The sequence below is a fragment of the Anolis carolinensis genome, chromosome 3 (assembly GCF_035594765.1).
Source record: "Anolis carolinensis isolate JA03-04 chromosome 3, rAnoCar3.1.pri, whole genome shotgun sequence".
NCBI lineage: Eukaryota > Metazoa > Chordata > Lepidosauria > Squamata > Dactyloidae > Anolis > Anolis carolinensis.
In genome coordinates this window covers 171,667,487-171,683,110 of record NC_085843.1, presented here as the reverse complement: position 1 = coordinate 171,683,110, position 15,624 = coordinate 171,667,487, and the positions used below count along the sequence as shown (strand labels likewise).

At 43.4% G+C, this 15,624-nt stretch overlaps 1 protein-coding gene across 1 annotated transcript; it reads right to left on the bottom strand.

Annotated features, from left to right (window-relative positions):
- Positions 1–938: 938 nt before the first annotated feature.
- Positions 939–6,704, bottom strand: adirf (adipogenesis regulatory factor). Its single transcript, XM_003223270.3, has 3 exons — positions 6,221–6,704; positions 4,018–4,080; positions 939–2,234 (listed from the first exon to the last, which is right to left on the bottom strand). The coding sequence occupies exons 1-3, from the start codon at positions 6,279–6,281 to the stop codon at positions 2,128–2,130; spliced, it is 231 nt and encodes a 76-aa protein (XP_003223318.1). The 5' UTR covers positions 6,282–6,704; the 3' UTR covers positions 939–2,127.
- Between the last annotated feature and the right edge of the window lie 8,920 nt (positions 6,705–15,624).

Sequence of the window (15,624 nt, the reverse complement as noted above, 5' to 3'; positions counted from 1 at the left end):
AGGGAGCTCCTGAGTGGGCTGGTCCATGAGGTCATGATAAGTTGGAAGCAACTGAACCAATAAATAACAATTTCCCATTCCCTCTCTTTGTACCAAGACTATGATTTCTTTTGTTATAACCCAATCAATTCCTAATATTTGGTTTGACACATTTTGCATAGTCTGCCAGAAGTATTATATTTGCATTCCCACATCATGTGCAAAAACCGCTCTTTCTGTTGACATCCATGCCAGCGCTGACTGCTTCCATTTTTATAATAATACGCTAATTGACAGGGTGTACAATACCACTTACGTAAGATTTTCCTCCTAATTTCTCTTACTTTTGTATTCCTTGTCATCCCGGTTGTCTCTACAATTTGTCATATCTTGTTCTATAACTCCATTTCCCACAGTCTTTTCAAGTTCCTAACATTGTCTGTTAAATAATCAGGTGATAGGAAAGAGGTCCCAGTGTCCTTGTCCAATACTCAAATAGCAGTTAAATTAGTCGCCAAAGGAAGATTTGAGCTTTCAACATGATACCAGCTTTTAGTGGCACAGCGAGGATAGCCAACTGTAGTAGGTCCAAATGAGAATGTTCTTCTCCTTCTAGATTGTAGTAGCTCCATAGATTTACAAAAAGTCCAGGGCAAATCACATTTTCTCAGCCTCTCAATGATAAATTCTCTCTCACCAAATCTATTTATGAAAGACCCTTGATAGGATCACCTTATGTCACCATAAATAAGTCACAAATTGAATGCACACAACAAATAACAATAACACATTTATAAATAGAGAAATAAAGTATTAAACTAAATAAACTTAAAAATTCATTTAAAGGGAAAATATTTTCAAAATCAACAAATTCGCATGCCATTAAAAGGTCCTGATGGTCAAGTCTGATGGAATAAGGAAGAGATCCGTAAGAACAGTGTTTGCAGCCACTCATAGAATTCAGATCTTTATGCACCTTTTATTTCATTATATTCAAATAAACACATAATGGAAAGACATGCAAGCTATCATCGTATTTCTGCATTAATAATTACATAGCTGAACTATTGCAGTGGTTTCTTTGTTGGTTGACAGATAGCTATGAAGAGTGGCTTTGGCATTCTGTACATTTTCAACGTCTGCAGTTTTGTAATGGACACGGTTGGAAAATCATACCAACTGCAGCAGCATTACGTCTCTGCAGATTTAACATCCACTTTCAGACAGTCAGCAACAGAACCATCTGTACAAAGACTAACACAAACTTCCAAAGCCATCATGGTTTAACAATATGCACAAATTGCATGCAAATAAGTGTATGTGTGTGCCTTCAAGTCACCTGTCGATTTCTAGCAATCCATGAATTTTGTAGGGTTTTTTCTTAGTCAAGGAATACTCAGAGGTGGTTTGCCAATTGTTTCATCTGAAATATAGGATTTGTTGTTGGTCTCCCATCCAAGTACTAACTAGGGCTGATACTGCTCAGTATATAAGATCAAATGGGAATTTGCTGTCTTTAGGGTAGGCAGGCTGGTTATATCAACATACTTGCTCAGATCTCAAAAACAGGCACATTTTGGAAATGTCTGCACTTTCTCCATTGAGTGACCCTCTTAGTTTCATCATATTGTCCTCCAGATATTGTTGGGCTGCAAGTTCCAGTAGCCCTATCCAGAATAGCCAATAGTGAGGAATGCTGGGAGTTGTAGTCCAACAACTTCTGTTGGGAAAGCCATATGATTCCACCTCTTCTTTAGTATGAGGTCTCATCTGTATATAAAAAATGAAGTTGTGAAGACGGGACGGGGAGAAAAACACTTTAATGGGGGTGGGGATGAAATTATTTTATGGCCATTAACATGACACCAGTGAGATGATCATTCAGCAAATCCGCCTACAGTTGGAAGTGCTGAAGGACTGCACACTGTTGGTCAGTGGATCATGAAGATGTTTTCATCTTCTGGAGGTTGTTTGCTGTCTTTTTCTTTTCTTTTCAAAAGGCACACCAATTAAAATGAACATAAAATAATAATATATTCCACATTTTATGCAAAGATAATGATTATAATAGAAGCAGAAGAGGAAAACGCGGGTCTAGGGTTGCTCAGCTATCTTTCTCTACTCTAGACATGGTGCTAGCCGCCATCCTCATTTCTTAAGTCCAATTTTTTTCTCAAGGCCGGATATTGCATTTGCTGCTTCTCCAGTTGCTTTGTCGACACCTTCTTGAACCATCTTGCAAGTCTGGTCCACAGCTGTAAAAGGAAAGAAAGATCATTTTATGGTATAGACTTGTTGTGTTTGTATGTGTGGTTTATAAAAACATGAGTCTAGCTTTCCTGACAATAACAACCTATAATATTCGGTTGCTGTGAGTTTTCCAGGCTGTATGGCCATGTTCCAGAAGCATTCTCTCCTAACGTTTTGCCCACATCTATAGCAGGCATCCTCAGCGGCTGTGAAGTCTGTTGAAAACTAGGCAAGTGAGATTTATATATCTGTGAAATGTCCAGGGTGGGAGAAAGAACTCTTGTCTATTTGAGGCAAGTGTGAATGTTGCAACTGACCAGCTTGATTAGCATTGAATAGCCTTGCAGCTTCAAAGCTTGTATGCTTCCTGCCTGGGGGAGTCCTTTGCTGTTCAGACTAATTCAGCCAGAGAAGTCAGCCATAGCAGAGAAATTGATGAACTAACCCGGATACAGAATATTATTTGAGAACATAGAAATGTTGGACCACTCTAACAACCACCATGTCGGAGAAGCCACTGAAATCCACAAATATGTGGACAATTTCAACAGAAAGAAGGAAACCATGAAAATGAATAAAATCTGGCTACCAGTATAAAAAAACCCCTCTAAAATCAGAATAGTAAATAAAGAACAACATTCAGGAAACAGGGTCATTCCAGACAGGAAACAATGAGGGCCAGCGAACACCTACAAACAAAGGATTCCCTTAGGAATATGGCCATACAGCCTGGAAAACTCACAGCAACCCAGTGATTCTGGCCATGAAAGTCTTCGACAACCTGTTATATTTCATTTCAGTGTAATCTTGACCACACACATTTGCTGCTTCAACATGCATTGTTTATTAGTGGTGTTCCTAAGCAACCTTATTCTGAAAAAGTATAAGGTAATAATGGAATAGAACATAGGAAGATTCTGCTGGACATAAGACTCCTAGAAAATGGTGCCTTTGTTGCTTTGTTTTCCTGGGGAAAGTGATCATTGCTTCAAGTTTCCCCAGGAACTCAACTGCTACTGCAGTTGAGTTCAAGTTCAGAGTCTGGAAAAAGTTATATAAAGAATCAGAGTTTGAATTTTAACTATGTATCGATGATGAACATTTCATTGGTAAAATGTATAAACCTTTGTTAAGTTCTATCTGGATGAATCACAAGTGAAACAGCATATGATAAAATGGTCTAAGAAATTTGGGTAGAATATACTAATAAGTGGGAAATGATATGGTCAAAGGGGCTGAAATTTATATTATGTTATGATCTTAAAAGGACTCCCGGTGGTGAAGTGTGTTAAAGCACTGAGCTGCTGAACTTGCAGACCGAAAGGTCCCAGGTTCAAATCCCGGGAGCGGAGTGAGCGCCTGCTGTTAGATCCAGCTTCTGCCAACCTAGCAGTTCAAAAACATGCCAATGTGAGTAGATCAATAGGTACCGCTCCGGCGGGAAGGTAACGGCGCTCCATGCAGTCATGTCGGCCACATGACCTTGCAGGTATCTACGGACAATGCCAGCTCTTCGGCTTAGAAATGGAGACAAGCATTACAAATCAAACAGGCAATGACTGTTCTTCTCCCAACCCAGCACTTCCAGATGTGTTGGGTAGAACCTCTGTCAGTAAAGTGTTGAGGCTTGCAAATCAACACATCTGGAGGAGACAATGACAGACCCGAGATCATTTGATTTCTCCCTGGTGCATATCTTGCTTCAGTTGGTGCTATGACTTGAGTACAAATGGTTGAATTTGTTCTTTTAGCATGCTCAGTTTGAACCCCAGCGTATTTCTGTCATACCTTTCTGACCTGCCTCCGAAACTTGATTCATGCCTTTTTGTGTGGCCTTTCCCAGACTGTTTGCTGAAATCAGGAAAAACAAGATATGTTAGTCATCAGACATGGGTCAAGAAGTCAAAAGTACAGTGAGACAGTGGGGGTAAAAAGAACACAATACATGAGACTTGTACAAACTGTGACTAAAACAAGATTAAAAGAGGCACAACTAAATTGATCCCATGATCCATTGGTTGTCAATGGTGGCATGCCAAGTGAACTGCCTGGCTGTGCTAAAGGATTTGGGGTACATAGATTGGGAAAGCAAAAGAGTGGTTGGGTACTTTTTAGCTAAACCACATGTTATTTAAAATGTAGAGCATGCAGCAAAACCTAATTTTCTTTCTTAACCCTAATTTTCTTTTCATAACATGCAATATGAAAAACATCTATCTTATCGCAGCACCTGGTTGAGTGCTGGTGACCTAACAGATGACTGGCATTTAAGGACATGAATTAGAATGTTTTTCAACATGGATATTTTTTTCATTTTTAAAGTGACTTTTTAAGCAATAGGTATAAAAGAATACACAGTCCAACTTTCTATCTATCATCTATATATCTGTTGTCTGTCTGTCTAAAGACTTGGTTTTTAGGTCTGCTCCTGGGATTATTTGGGATGCAAATTCAGAAAATGGAATTGGACAGACCACATCAGCCCTAGCTTTTTAGATATAGTTATCACGGTTTTCTATGATCGAGCAGATGGTAGATGGCATATGTTCTGTATCTCAAAAACTAGAGCTGATAGGAGAATAGGTGCCATTTTGGAATCAGCATGTCAAATATATCCAGAAACAGGTCAGACATTCAAGGCGCCAACGTGTGTGGCCAGTGATATCATTCGAATCTGGGATGGTACATTGGCAGCTAGTGATTCTGAGCTCATTAGGGTAGTAAATCTACTTTCAATTTAATCTGAATTTCAAAGGCTTGCTCCAAAATGTCTTAAGAATAGGTTCAGCACCATGGATAGTTCTGTTAAAGTTCATATTGAAACCAAGAATGGATTTACTGCCCCACTGACACAATTTGTGCTACATGTATTTCCGAGGGCTTAGGAAAGGATTACAACTCCAGCATGACCACTAACTAAGAGGGTTGGGGAATTCTTGGAGTTGTTGTTCCCCATTTCCAAGCTCTGCTGTCTTGTGGCTATTCCAATACAAGGCACCTTGGGTAGGGTGTACCTTGCAATCCAGTTGCTTCAATAGCCAGACTAATTTAAGGAAAACCTAATGGGTCTGACCAAATGTCTAGTCCAGTGGTTCTCAAATTGTGGGTCGCCAGATGTTTTGGCCTTCAACTCCCAGAAATCCCAACAGCTGGTAAACTGGCTGGGATTTCTGGGAGTTGTAGGCCAAAACACTTGGGGACCACAGGTTGAGAACCACTGATCTAGTCTATCACCTTATTCCCCATAGTGACCAGCTGGCATTGAAGTCAATGTGATATATTGAACATATAGAATAGACAAGAGCTCTTGTAGTCCCTTTGAGACTGAAACAAAGAAATCTGCAACTTGACATCTTGTGGGTTCAACTGACTTCATTCGATGCATCTTATCTTCCATCTTCATTTTGCATCTGATGAAGTAGACTGAGTGATGCTACAAATTTATTTAAGTCTTAAAGGTACAAGTTATGTCTTTTGACAAACTGAATGCAGTAGGCTTAGCATGAGGATATCCAAGTTTGAATCCTTGAAACTAATTCATTTATTTCTTAAACATCTCCCTGCATATGGAAACCTTGAAGTACTGCCATGATGTTAGGGACTGACCTATGTGTACTGCATTACTTGTCCCACAGTCTTTCAGATAACCCGATGCTCTCAGTTGTGATGTAGGAATCTTTGCCATAGCCAACATCAAAGTTGGAGTCAAGTACCAGTTCAACAAATCTCTGTATTTATAATGGTGACACCTATTTTGCCTTTTGTCTCCAGTCGCAAAATATCTTTTTTTCAGTTCTCATTAACAGACATACATTTTAGTTTATAACTCTACCTCCATTGACATAAATTTCAGTTCAAAACACTACCTCCTGTTAACATAAAGCAGGGAAAACTTGATTCGCCTGAATGTATCAACAAGTCCCGAGAACCAAATTTTTCACTGGATTTCTAATATGAAAACAAAAGGGTAAAATGTCGAAATGTTTCTTACCGGCATCATGCATTGTGCGCTCCGTTTGCTGAGCAAATCCCTGGATGTTTTTGCCAGACATGCTTGTTTCCAACAGCTTTAGTCCTTAAGCCAATAAATCAATGGAGACTTCCTAAACATGGGTAGATTTTATATACATGCCACAGTCCCACCCTGATGCACACCTGGCATTTATTTGAAATGGGTGGAGCACCTATAGCTTAATTTTTTGAGCTTAATAGGCACTGAAATTTTGATTCTTTGCCTTTCTCAGAGGGAGGATCTATTTTATTTCTGCATCACTGACATATTTCACATCATTTCTGGATAATTTCAAAATGGAAAATAACTGAGCAAACACCTGGCATGGCAGCTTGGGGCAACAAAAATGCACCCTTGTCTCTTAATATCTGGGCTTGGCATACCTAGTAGAAGAGGCACAACAAATTGCATTCAGATCTATATGTACAGTAGATTCTCACTTATCCAACATAAACGGGCCAGCAGAATGTTGGATAAGCGATATGTTGGATAATAAGGAGGCATTAAGGAAAAGCCTATTAAAAATCAAATTAGATTATGATTTTACAAATTAAGCACCAAAACATCATGTTATACAACAAATTTGACAGAAAAAGTAGTTCAATACACAGTAATGTTATGTTGTAATTACTGTATTTACGAATTTAGCACCAAAATATCACAATATATTGAAAACATTGACTACAAAAATGCATTGGGTAATCCAGAATGTTGGATAAGCGAGTATTGGATAAGTGAGACTCTACTGTATTTTGATTCAGACATGCAGAACTTATAAAAATACATTTTACTTCCTGATTGAATATAAATTGGTTGAACCCTTTGGCCTAAATCGGCAACTCTTAAGCGGAGTAGATCTGTTGAGTCAATTACTGAATGATAAGTCAACGCTTAATTAAATCCCATTGATTAAATGTATTCGCTCTAGTTGGAGCAAGCCAGTAAATTTAGGTCATTATTTCTTGCTTTCAGTTCTATATTTGAAGGGTTTTCAGAGAACAATCTTCTATTTGAAAGTTCCTTGAAGGGCTGAAACAGCCTTGAAGTTCTCTATCAACAGTAAACATCAGGCCAGTAAGCTAAGCAAGCAGCTAATAACAGCCTTTCCAACTATGGTGTATTTCTTTTATTTTTTTATGGTGTATGTATTTCTTTACAAACTATAGCAACCACTGCGACATATATTTGCCCCATAAGGAAGTCCACTAAACAGTAAGGGTGTGCCTATTGCCCCAAAACCTTACTATTTTCGGATCTGTTTTTTTGGCTGCCCCCCTGTTCTGTTTTCTGAGCTGTTGCCAAAATAGGGATTGGTGTGCCATTTTTATTCTGGAAAGATTTGGCCCACTGGAAACATTGGGGAAACTTTAGAGGCTTGTTTCTCAGTCATATTTAGGCCTATCAGGAGGAACTTTCCTCTCTTGTAGGCCACATGCATGACTGCAAAGTACCTGCCAACTTTCAGAACTTTTCACCAATCCACTAATTTTGGGGAAATTTTAAAAGCAGGTTCTGGGAATTGTAGTAGCTGCTGGTTGTGTCTATTCTCAGCCAATCAGAGAATGGGCACAACCAGCGCTGACTGGCTGAAAAACAAACTTGAGAAACAGAGAGAAAAACTTCAACTCCCATCATGCACTCTGCCAAGGAGGGGCCTTTAGGAAGGAGACTGGGAAGCACTCAGTTTCTTCTTCTAAAGTGTGATGTCTCATGGGCCATGTAGTCCCCTTCCTAGTACTATTGTGGCAGACGAAGAGGAAAACTTGGGTTTCCCACCATTTCAGCCAGAATTGGAGCCCCTGCACCTGCAAGATGTTTGCCCACAAGAAGTCAGCCAAACAAGCCTTGAGCAGAATTCTCCCCCGTTCTCTCGCAAAGATAATTATAATCGAGATAGAGGGGCTAGGGAGGCGAATCGCCGAAGCGCCAGAATCGCTGCCAGACAATTAGCTGATTAAGCCTGTTTCCCTTGGGAAATCTTAAGGAGTCATGCATCTGGACACAGTATGGGTTTCACTTCTTGTTCCCCAGGGAAAGTGTTCCTTGGCGGGAAAACAAGATCCTATATAGGTGTTTACCCGCAAGGAAATCCTTGCGGAGTCAATTCGTCAGCTTCTGGAGTGAGATCGTGTGTGGACTACGCTACTCCAGTTCCTTGTTCCCAGGACCTTGCCACGGACCTTGTTCTAGTTCCAAGCCTGCCTTGTTCCCCGGACCTCGCCACAGACCCTGTTCTTGCTTATTGCATCTTGTTGCCTCGTATCAAGTCTTGTTTGCCAAGAATCTAGTTTGTTTTCCAGCCTTGTTGTCAAGCTCCATTGGACTAAAGGACCTTGTCATTTCCCCACACTTTGCTTGGCAAAGTGTGTGTTTCGGTTATTGGATTATAACTTTGGACTCTAATATCTCATATTGGACATTGATTTCCTGGACTATATTTGACCTTTCCTGAAAGGTCTACTTCTGAACGTTATTCTACACTTGTTTTTATTGACTTTATATATTTCTTTAATAAAGATATTAGATAGATTCTGGTCTCTGCGCATGGTTATTGGTGCTCTGCAGCCTGGGTCCTGACAGTTTGACTCCGCCACCCTAAGCACCAATTAACCTTAGGCCAGGATGTCTACAGGAACCGGGGCGGAAGCCCAACCACTCAGCTACACCATTTCCAAGGATGAATTAGACAGAATCCGTGATACACTCCATACGCAGGAGGGAGAAATACGGGGCTTGAAGGAACGAGGTATCCGGCTCCCTGGCCTGGCGCTTCCAACCAAGTTTTCTGGAGAAGCCTCCAAGGTTCATGTTTTCCGTCGCCAATGCCAGGCGTACATAGAAGCCCGTCAAGCCGAGTTTCCTCAAGAAGAAATCAAGGTGGCGTGGATTTACAGTCTCCTAGAAGGGCCAGCAGCCAATTGGGCGATGGCGCTATTTGATGCGGGTTCCATGCACCTAAGTTCTGTGCAAAACTTCCTGAATCACCTTAAGGCGACATGGGGGATCGAGGACAATGTGGAGGCGGCCGGCCATAAACTCCGGCGCCTTTTCCAAGGGGACAGGCCGTTGTCCCAGTACATAGCCGAGTTCCGAGTGCTGGCCCAAAACACCGGTTGGAATGATATAGCCCTCAGAGGACAGTTTCGTGAGGGTCTCAACATCGAGATGCAGGAAGAAATCTCCAAGGTGGATCCTCCAAACTCCCTTGAGAGACTTATCGATCAATGTTTACGAGCCGAAGTCCTGCTTGCTAACAAAAAACAGTGGCTCCGAGGCCAGAGTGGAAGAGCAGGAGTGAAACCTCCCGCTCCCGCCAGTATTCAGCCACGTCCAGTATGGAGACCCCCACCACCAGCCCCATACCCCAGAGGAAGCGAGGAGGAGCCGATGCAGTTGGGCAATGTGCGTCCCAGATTAGATGTTGCTGAGAAGGCCCGCCGCCAACGTTTAAACCTCTGTTGGTACTGCGGGAACGGGGGCCACTTCGCCAGAGAATGTCCAGTCAAGAGAAAGCCTGCCGCCCGCTTGGCAGCGGCGTCCTCCGCGGAGATGGAGATGGCCGAGGCGGCTGGCGCAAAGCCGGCGGGGGAAGCCAGCGACTGGGCGTAGAGAGGCTCGCCAACCCGGTCAAGAACCCCACTCAAGAGCCGCAAACCGGGGTCCTATTTCTCCTAGTGGTCACGTTGTGGTCAGCGAAAAAAGGACCCGTCATGATCCATGCCATGATAGACTCAGGAGCAACAAACAATTTCATCGATAGAGAGTATGCCGACTCTCTAGGATTACAATACCACGATTTCAAGAACGCCCGGGTGGTGCAGGCTATCGATGGCCATCCCCTAAAGACGGGTCCAGTAAGTCAATGGACTGAACCCACCAGGATGTGGATAAGGGAACACCTGGAAGATATTTCCTTGTTTGTTACCGAGGTGCCCCACTTCCCTGTGATTTTGGGAATTCCATGGCTAACGCTCCACGACCCAAACATCTCCTGGACCAACAGAGAACTACAGTTTGCTTCAAAATATTGCCAAAACCATTGTCTAGTAGCCAAGGTCTGCCATGCCACAGACGCTGAGCCCATCATCACCTTACCCAAGAAATATTCAGACTTTTGGGATGTTTTCAATGAAAAGGAAGCCGAGAAACTACCCCCACATAGACCTTATGACTGTGCCATTGACTTGGTGGAGGGGGCCCCGATCCCGCGAGGACATCTCTACTCCCTGACGGAACCAGAGCAAGAAGCTCTCAGGGAGTTCATAGAGTCAAATCTTCGCAAGGGATTCATCAGACCCTCTCAATCTCCAGCTGCCTCCCCGGTGATGTTTGTGAAAAAGAAGTCAGGGGACCTACGCTTAGTTGTGGACTATAGAGCATTGAACAATATCACGAAGCGGAACCGCTACCCCCTGCCTTTGATCTCGGACCTATTAGACCGGCTTCGAGGGGCCAAGGTTTACACCAAGCTGGATCTCCGGGGGGCTTACAATCTAGTTCGCATCAGGGAGGGGGACGAGTGGAAAACCGCCTTCCAGACTAAATTCGGATTATTCGAGTCCCTAGTCATGAATTTCGGTTTATCCGGAGCTCCCACAACGTTCCAGCATTTTGTCAATGATATTTTCCAGGATTATCTAGATCGGTTCTTGATCATATACTTGGACGATTTTTTGGTGTTTTCTAGATCACAATCGGAGCATGAGAAACACGTCAGAATGGTGTTACAACGATTGCGGGATCATGGACTATATGCCAAGTTGGAAAAATGCGCTTTTGATCTACAAGAGGTAGACTTCCTGGGATACCGTGTCTCGCCACTAGGGCTCTCCATGGACCCGGCAAAGGTTTCAGCAGTATTGGAATGGCGGGCGCCAACCAACAAGAAAGAAGTGCAACGTTTCTTGGGGTTCGCGAACTACTACCGCAAGTTCATTCCAGACTTTGCCCGCTGGTCTGACCCAATCACCAGCTGCATCCGAGGACAACAGCCTTTCCGCTGGACGGAGCAAGCAGAGAATGGGTTCCAGCAACTAAAGAAGTTATTCACGTCCCAGCCAATTCTACAGCACCCTGATCCAAAAACCCTTTTTGTTGTGCAGGCTGACGCCTCCGATGTGGCAATTGGGGCTGTACTCATGCAGCCAGTGGGAAAACATCTTCATCCTTGTGCCTTTTACTCCCGTCAACTAACAGCCCCAGAGAGAAATTACACTATTTGGGAGAAAGAACTTTTGGCCATAAAGGCAGCCTTTGAAAATTGGATACATTGGTTAGAAGGGGCCAAATTTCCCATTGAGGTTCATACTGACCATCGTAATTTGGAACATCTAAGAACTGCCCGCAAGCTAAATCAGAGGCAGCAGCGCTGGGCTTTATTTTTTGAGCGTTTTGACTTCCAGATCCATTATGTAACCCCAGCTCAGACCAAGCAAGCAGATGCTCTATCACGGAAACCAGAGTATGCTGCAGGGCGCAGAGAGACTTTCGAATCCCAATTGCTGCAGCCCGAAAACTTTGCCACGCTCACAGTGGGAAACACCAAATCCACTTCAGTTGAACCAACTCCCTCTACTCCAGGACCCCTTTGTGCTCAAGAAATTAGAGCCAGTCAACAGGCGGATGCCTGGGCTCAAGGCCAAATTCGCCAAGGACTACGCTTCCCTTTCTCACTTAAGGATGGGCTATTATGCTACAGAAATCATGTCTACATCCCTCCAGGACCAGGCAGAGAAAAGGCACTTCATCTGTGTCATGACTGCAAGCCAGCGGGGCATTTTGGACTTTTCAAAACCATGCATTTGATCCTACAAGATTTCTGGTGGCCCAAGATCCGCAAAGATGTGGAGAAATATGTCAATACCTGCCCGGTATGCCAGCGTTCCAAGACAAGAAGGGGGAAGCCGACAGGAAGCCTACTGCATCCCCTTCCTACTCCATCTCGCCCATGGGAGATAATTTCCGCGGATTTTATCACTGACCTACCACCCTCCCTTGGATTCACCACGATCCTAGTGGTGGTGGACCTTTTTACCAAGTTGGCCCATTTCATTCCCTGCAATGGCCTTCCCACGGCCAAAGAGACTGCAGATTTATTCCTTCAGCATGTTTTCAGACTACATGGATTGCCCAAGAGTTTAGTCACAGACCGTGGATCTCAATTCACCTCTCGTTTCTGGAAGGCACTACAGAAACTATTGGGCATAGACTCTCATTTATCTTCAGCTCACCACCCTCAAACAGATGGGCAAACGGAGCGCACCAATGCCACTTTGGAACAATACCTTCGCTGTTATGTAAACTATCAACAGGACAATTGGGCATCCCTATTACCTCTGTCAGAGTTTGCCTACAACAACGGTGTCCAGGCTTCAACCAAGGAAACCCCGTTCTTTGCAAACTATGGATTCCATCCACGTTTCTTTCCTTCTGTCATTGAAACCTCAGAAGTCCCCGCAGCGGAGGAATGGCTGCAAGAACTCGCAGCGGTGCAACAACTATTGCTCCAACAACTGGACCAAGCCAAGGAGGACTATAAACGCCACGCTGACAGTCATCGCCAATCGGGCCCCGAAATCAAGGTAGGAGATCGAGTTCTGCTGTCCACTCGTTTTTGCCCTCCCACCGCCCCTGCCGGAAGCTAGATGCCCGTTTCATTGGTCCCTATCCAGTGGTGGCGCAACTTAACCCCGTGACTTTCAAACTCCAACTTCCGCGCTCTATGCGCATCCATCCAGTGTTTCATCGTTCCCTGCTCCTTCCGGCGGATGGTGTACGCCCTGATACAGACCGCCCGGCCCCACTCCTGTTTTGGTGGACGGGGAGGAAGAATTCGAGGTTCAGGACATTTTGGATTCTCGTTTCCACCGCCGCCGCCTTCAGTATCTCATTGACTGGGAGGGTTTTGGCCCCGAAGAACGCTCTTGGGAAGACGCTTCCACAGTCCATGCCCCCGATTTAGTCCGGTGCTTCCATCAGGCCTACCGTGCCAAGCCGCGGCCCCGCACCTCGGGAAGAGGGCCCATTTTGGAGAGGGGCCTTGAGGAGGGGGATAGTGTGATGTCTCATGGGCCATGTAGTCCCCTTCCTAGTACTATTGTGGCAGACGAAGAGGAAAACTTGGGTTTCCCACCATTTCAGCCAGAATTGGAGCCCCTGCACCTGCAAGATGTTTGCCCACAAGAAGTCAGCCAAACAAGCCTTGAGCAGAATTCTCCCCCGTTCTCTCGCAAAGATAATTATAATCGAGATAGAGGCGCTAGGGAGGCGAATCGCCGAAGCGCCAGAATCGCTGCCAGACAATTAGCTGATTAAGCCTGTTTCCCTTGGGAAATCTTAAGGAGTCATGCATCTGGACACAGTATGGGTTTCACTTCTTGTTCCCCAGGGAAAGTGTTCCTTGGCGGGAAAACAAGATCCTATATAGGTGTTTACCCGCAAGGGAATCCTTGCGGAGTCAATTCGTCAGCTTCTGGAGTGAGATCGTGTGTGGACTACGCTACTCCAGTTCCTTGTTCCCAGGACCTTGCCACGGACCTTGTTCTAGTTCCAAGCCTGCCTTGTACCCCGGACCTCGCCATGGACCCTGTTCTTGCTTATTGCATCTTGTTGCCTCGTATCAAGTCTTGTTTGCCAAGCATCTAGTTTGTTTTCCAGCCTTGTTGTCAAGCTCCATTGGACTAAAGGACCTTGTCATTTCCCCACACTTTGCTTAGCAAAGTGTGTGTTTCGGTTATTGGATTATAACTTTGGACTCTAATATCTCATATTGGACATTGATTTCCTGGACTATATTTGACCTTTCCTGAAAGGTCTACTTCTGAACGTTATTCTACACTTGTTTTTATTGACTTTATATATTTCTTTAATAAAGATATTAGATAGATTCTGGTCTCTGCGCATGGTTATTGGTGCTCTGCAGCCTGGGTCCTGACATAAAGAAATGAAGAAAAAAGGAAGAAAAGTAGTTTTAAAAAACCCATCAATTGAAGAAGGAAAAGAAAGAGAAAGGAGGTAGAATACTACTAGTTCTGCTCAGCCCCCATTAGCTGAAAGATTTGGCTCTTCATGATCCGTTTCAGGGTGGCCCTTTCCAATCAATTTTCAACAAATGCTGAATTAGTTGAACTTCCCGAACCAAAATGGATATCGGCATGCCTCTACTAAACAGACACTTCCAAAGTAGCATTTGGAGATCTGCTTGCATCATGAAAATGTTCTGTATTTTCCTTATTTATTTCTAGATGACCATGAATAATATAAAATGAATATCATCCACTAGGTGTTTAAAATTGATGAAATATCTTTTGCTTATTATCCTGAAAAATTAATATCTGCTTAAACTGCACTGAAGAAAACCACAAAGAGAGAGAATAGATCAGTCTCATTCCAGGACAGAGAGAAATATGGAAAATCTTGTCTAGATCAGTTTCAACCTTTCAACTTTGGCCCCATCTACAAAGGCACCAAACTCGGAAGGAAGTGGGAGAAAAGGTGGAGGTGGCTAGAAACCACAGACTGAAAATGCATACTTGATCATGGGATTGCATGAAAAACACATGATAAAAAGGTTTTTTATAAAATCTGATATCGGGCGCTGCTACGGAGCTACAGCAGGCCTCAAAAAACTGAGACTTCCTTGCTCCAGTGCTTATCCTTATTTTAAAATCCCAAAACAGCTGATGAGGGATCTTAACAGATGGAGCCAGAGACACACAGGTGGCTAAATGGAAGCATTAGAGGAAAGCAATTCCCACGAGAACTTTCTCCAACCATTCCCGTGTTCTCATATTTCTGAAAGGAAACAGAGCTTGAATTTTCACAGTAGGCAAGTGACCCACAAACGAAAACAGTATTCAAGTGGGCAAACCTAAAGGCACCAGGAGTGTGAGGAGAAATGATGAGCAGAAATCTGTTTGTGAACACTTTGTTATATCTGCACCAGCACATTAACACTGGCAAAATGTGTATGAAGTGCAGCGCATCTCAGAGTATTATTAAAAAAAATAAAAGAAAACTTCTGGTGGATGTCCCATATCTTTTGTAGCTCTCTTCAATCTGCATTAAACCTGTGTGATCAATGAAAAAATGTTTTAATACTCATTACGAAATTAGGGAGGAGGGGGCGAATAGTTTTTGAGGGTGTTTCCGAAATTATGGACCTATTTTTTTTGTAACTATAACAAAGTAACAAATTTTTGTTACGTTTTTGTTAAGTAATTGAACATGTGGGAAAACTTCAGGGGCTCGTTTCACCCACATTTTTAGAGCTATTGTGATTAAACTTGCTATAATTGTACCACACATTTTCCACTGTTAGCCCACCAAGTTTCAGAATGTTACACTCATCCACTAATTTTTGGGCTCCATGTGAGGACTCTTCT

Coding starts and splice junctions, on each gene's coding strand:
- adirf (XM_003223270.3), bottom strand. CDS start 6,281: ATGTCTGGCAAAAACATCCAGGGATTTGCTCAGCAAACGGAGCGCACA. Junction 4,081..6,220: donor GCGCACAATGCATGATGCCG/GTAAGAAACATT, acceptor TCCTGATTTCAG/CAAACAGTCTGGGAAAGGCC. Junction 2,235..4,017: donor TTCGGAGGCAGGTCAGAAAG/GTATGACAGAAA, acceptor TTCCTTTTACAG/CTGTGGACCAGACTTGCAAG.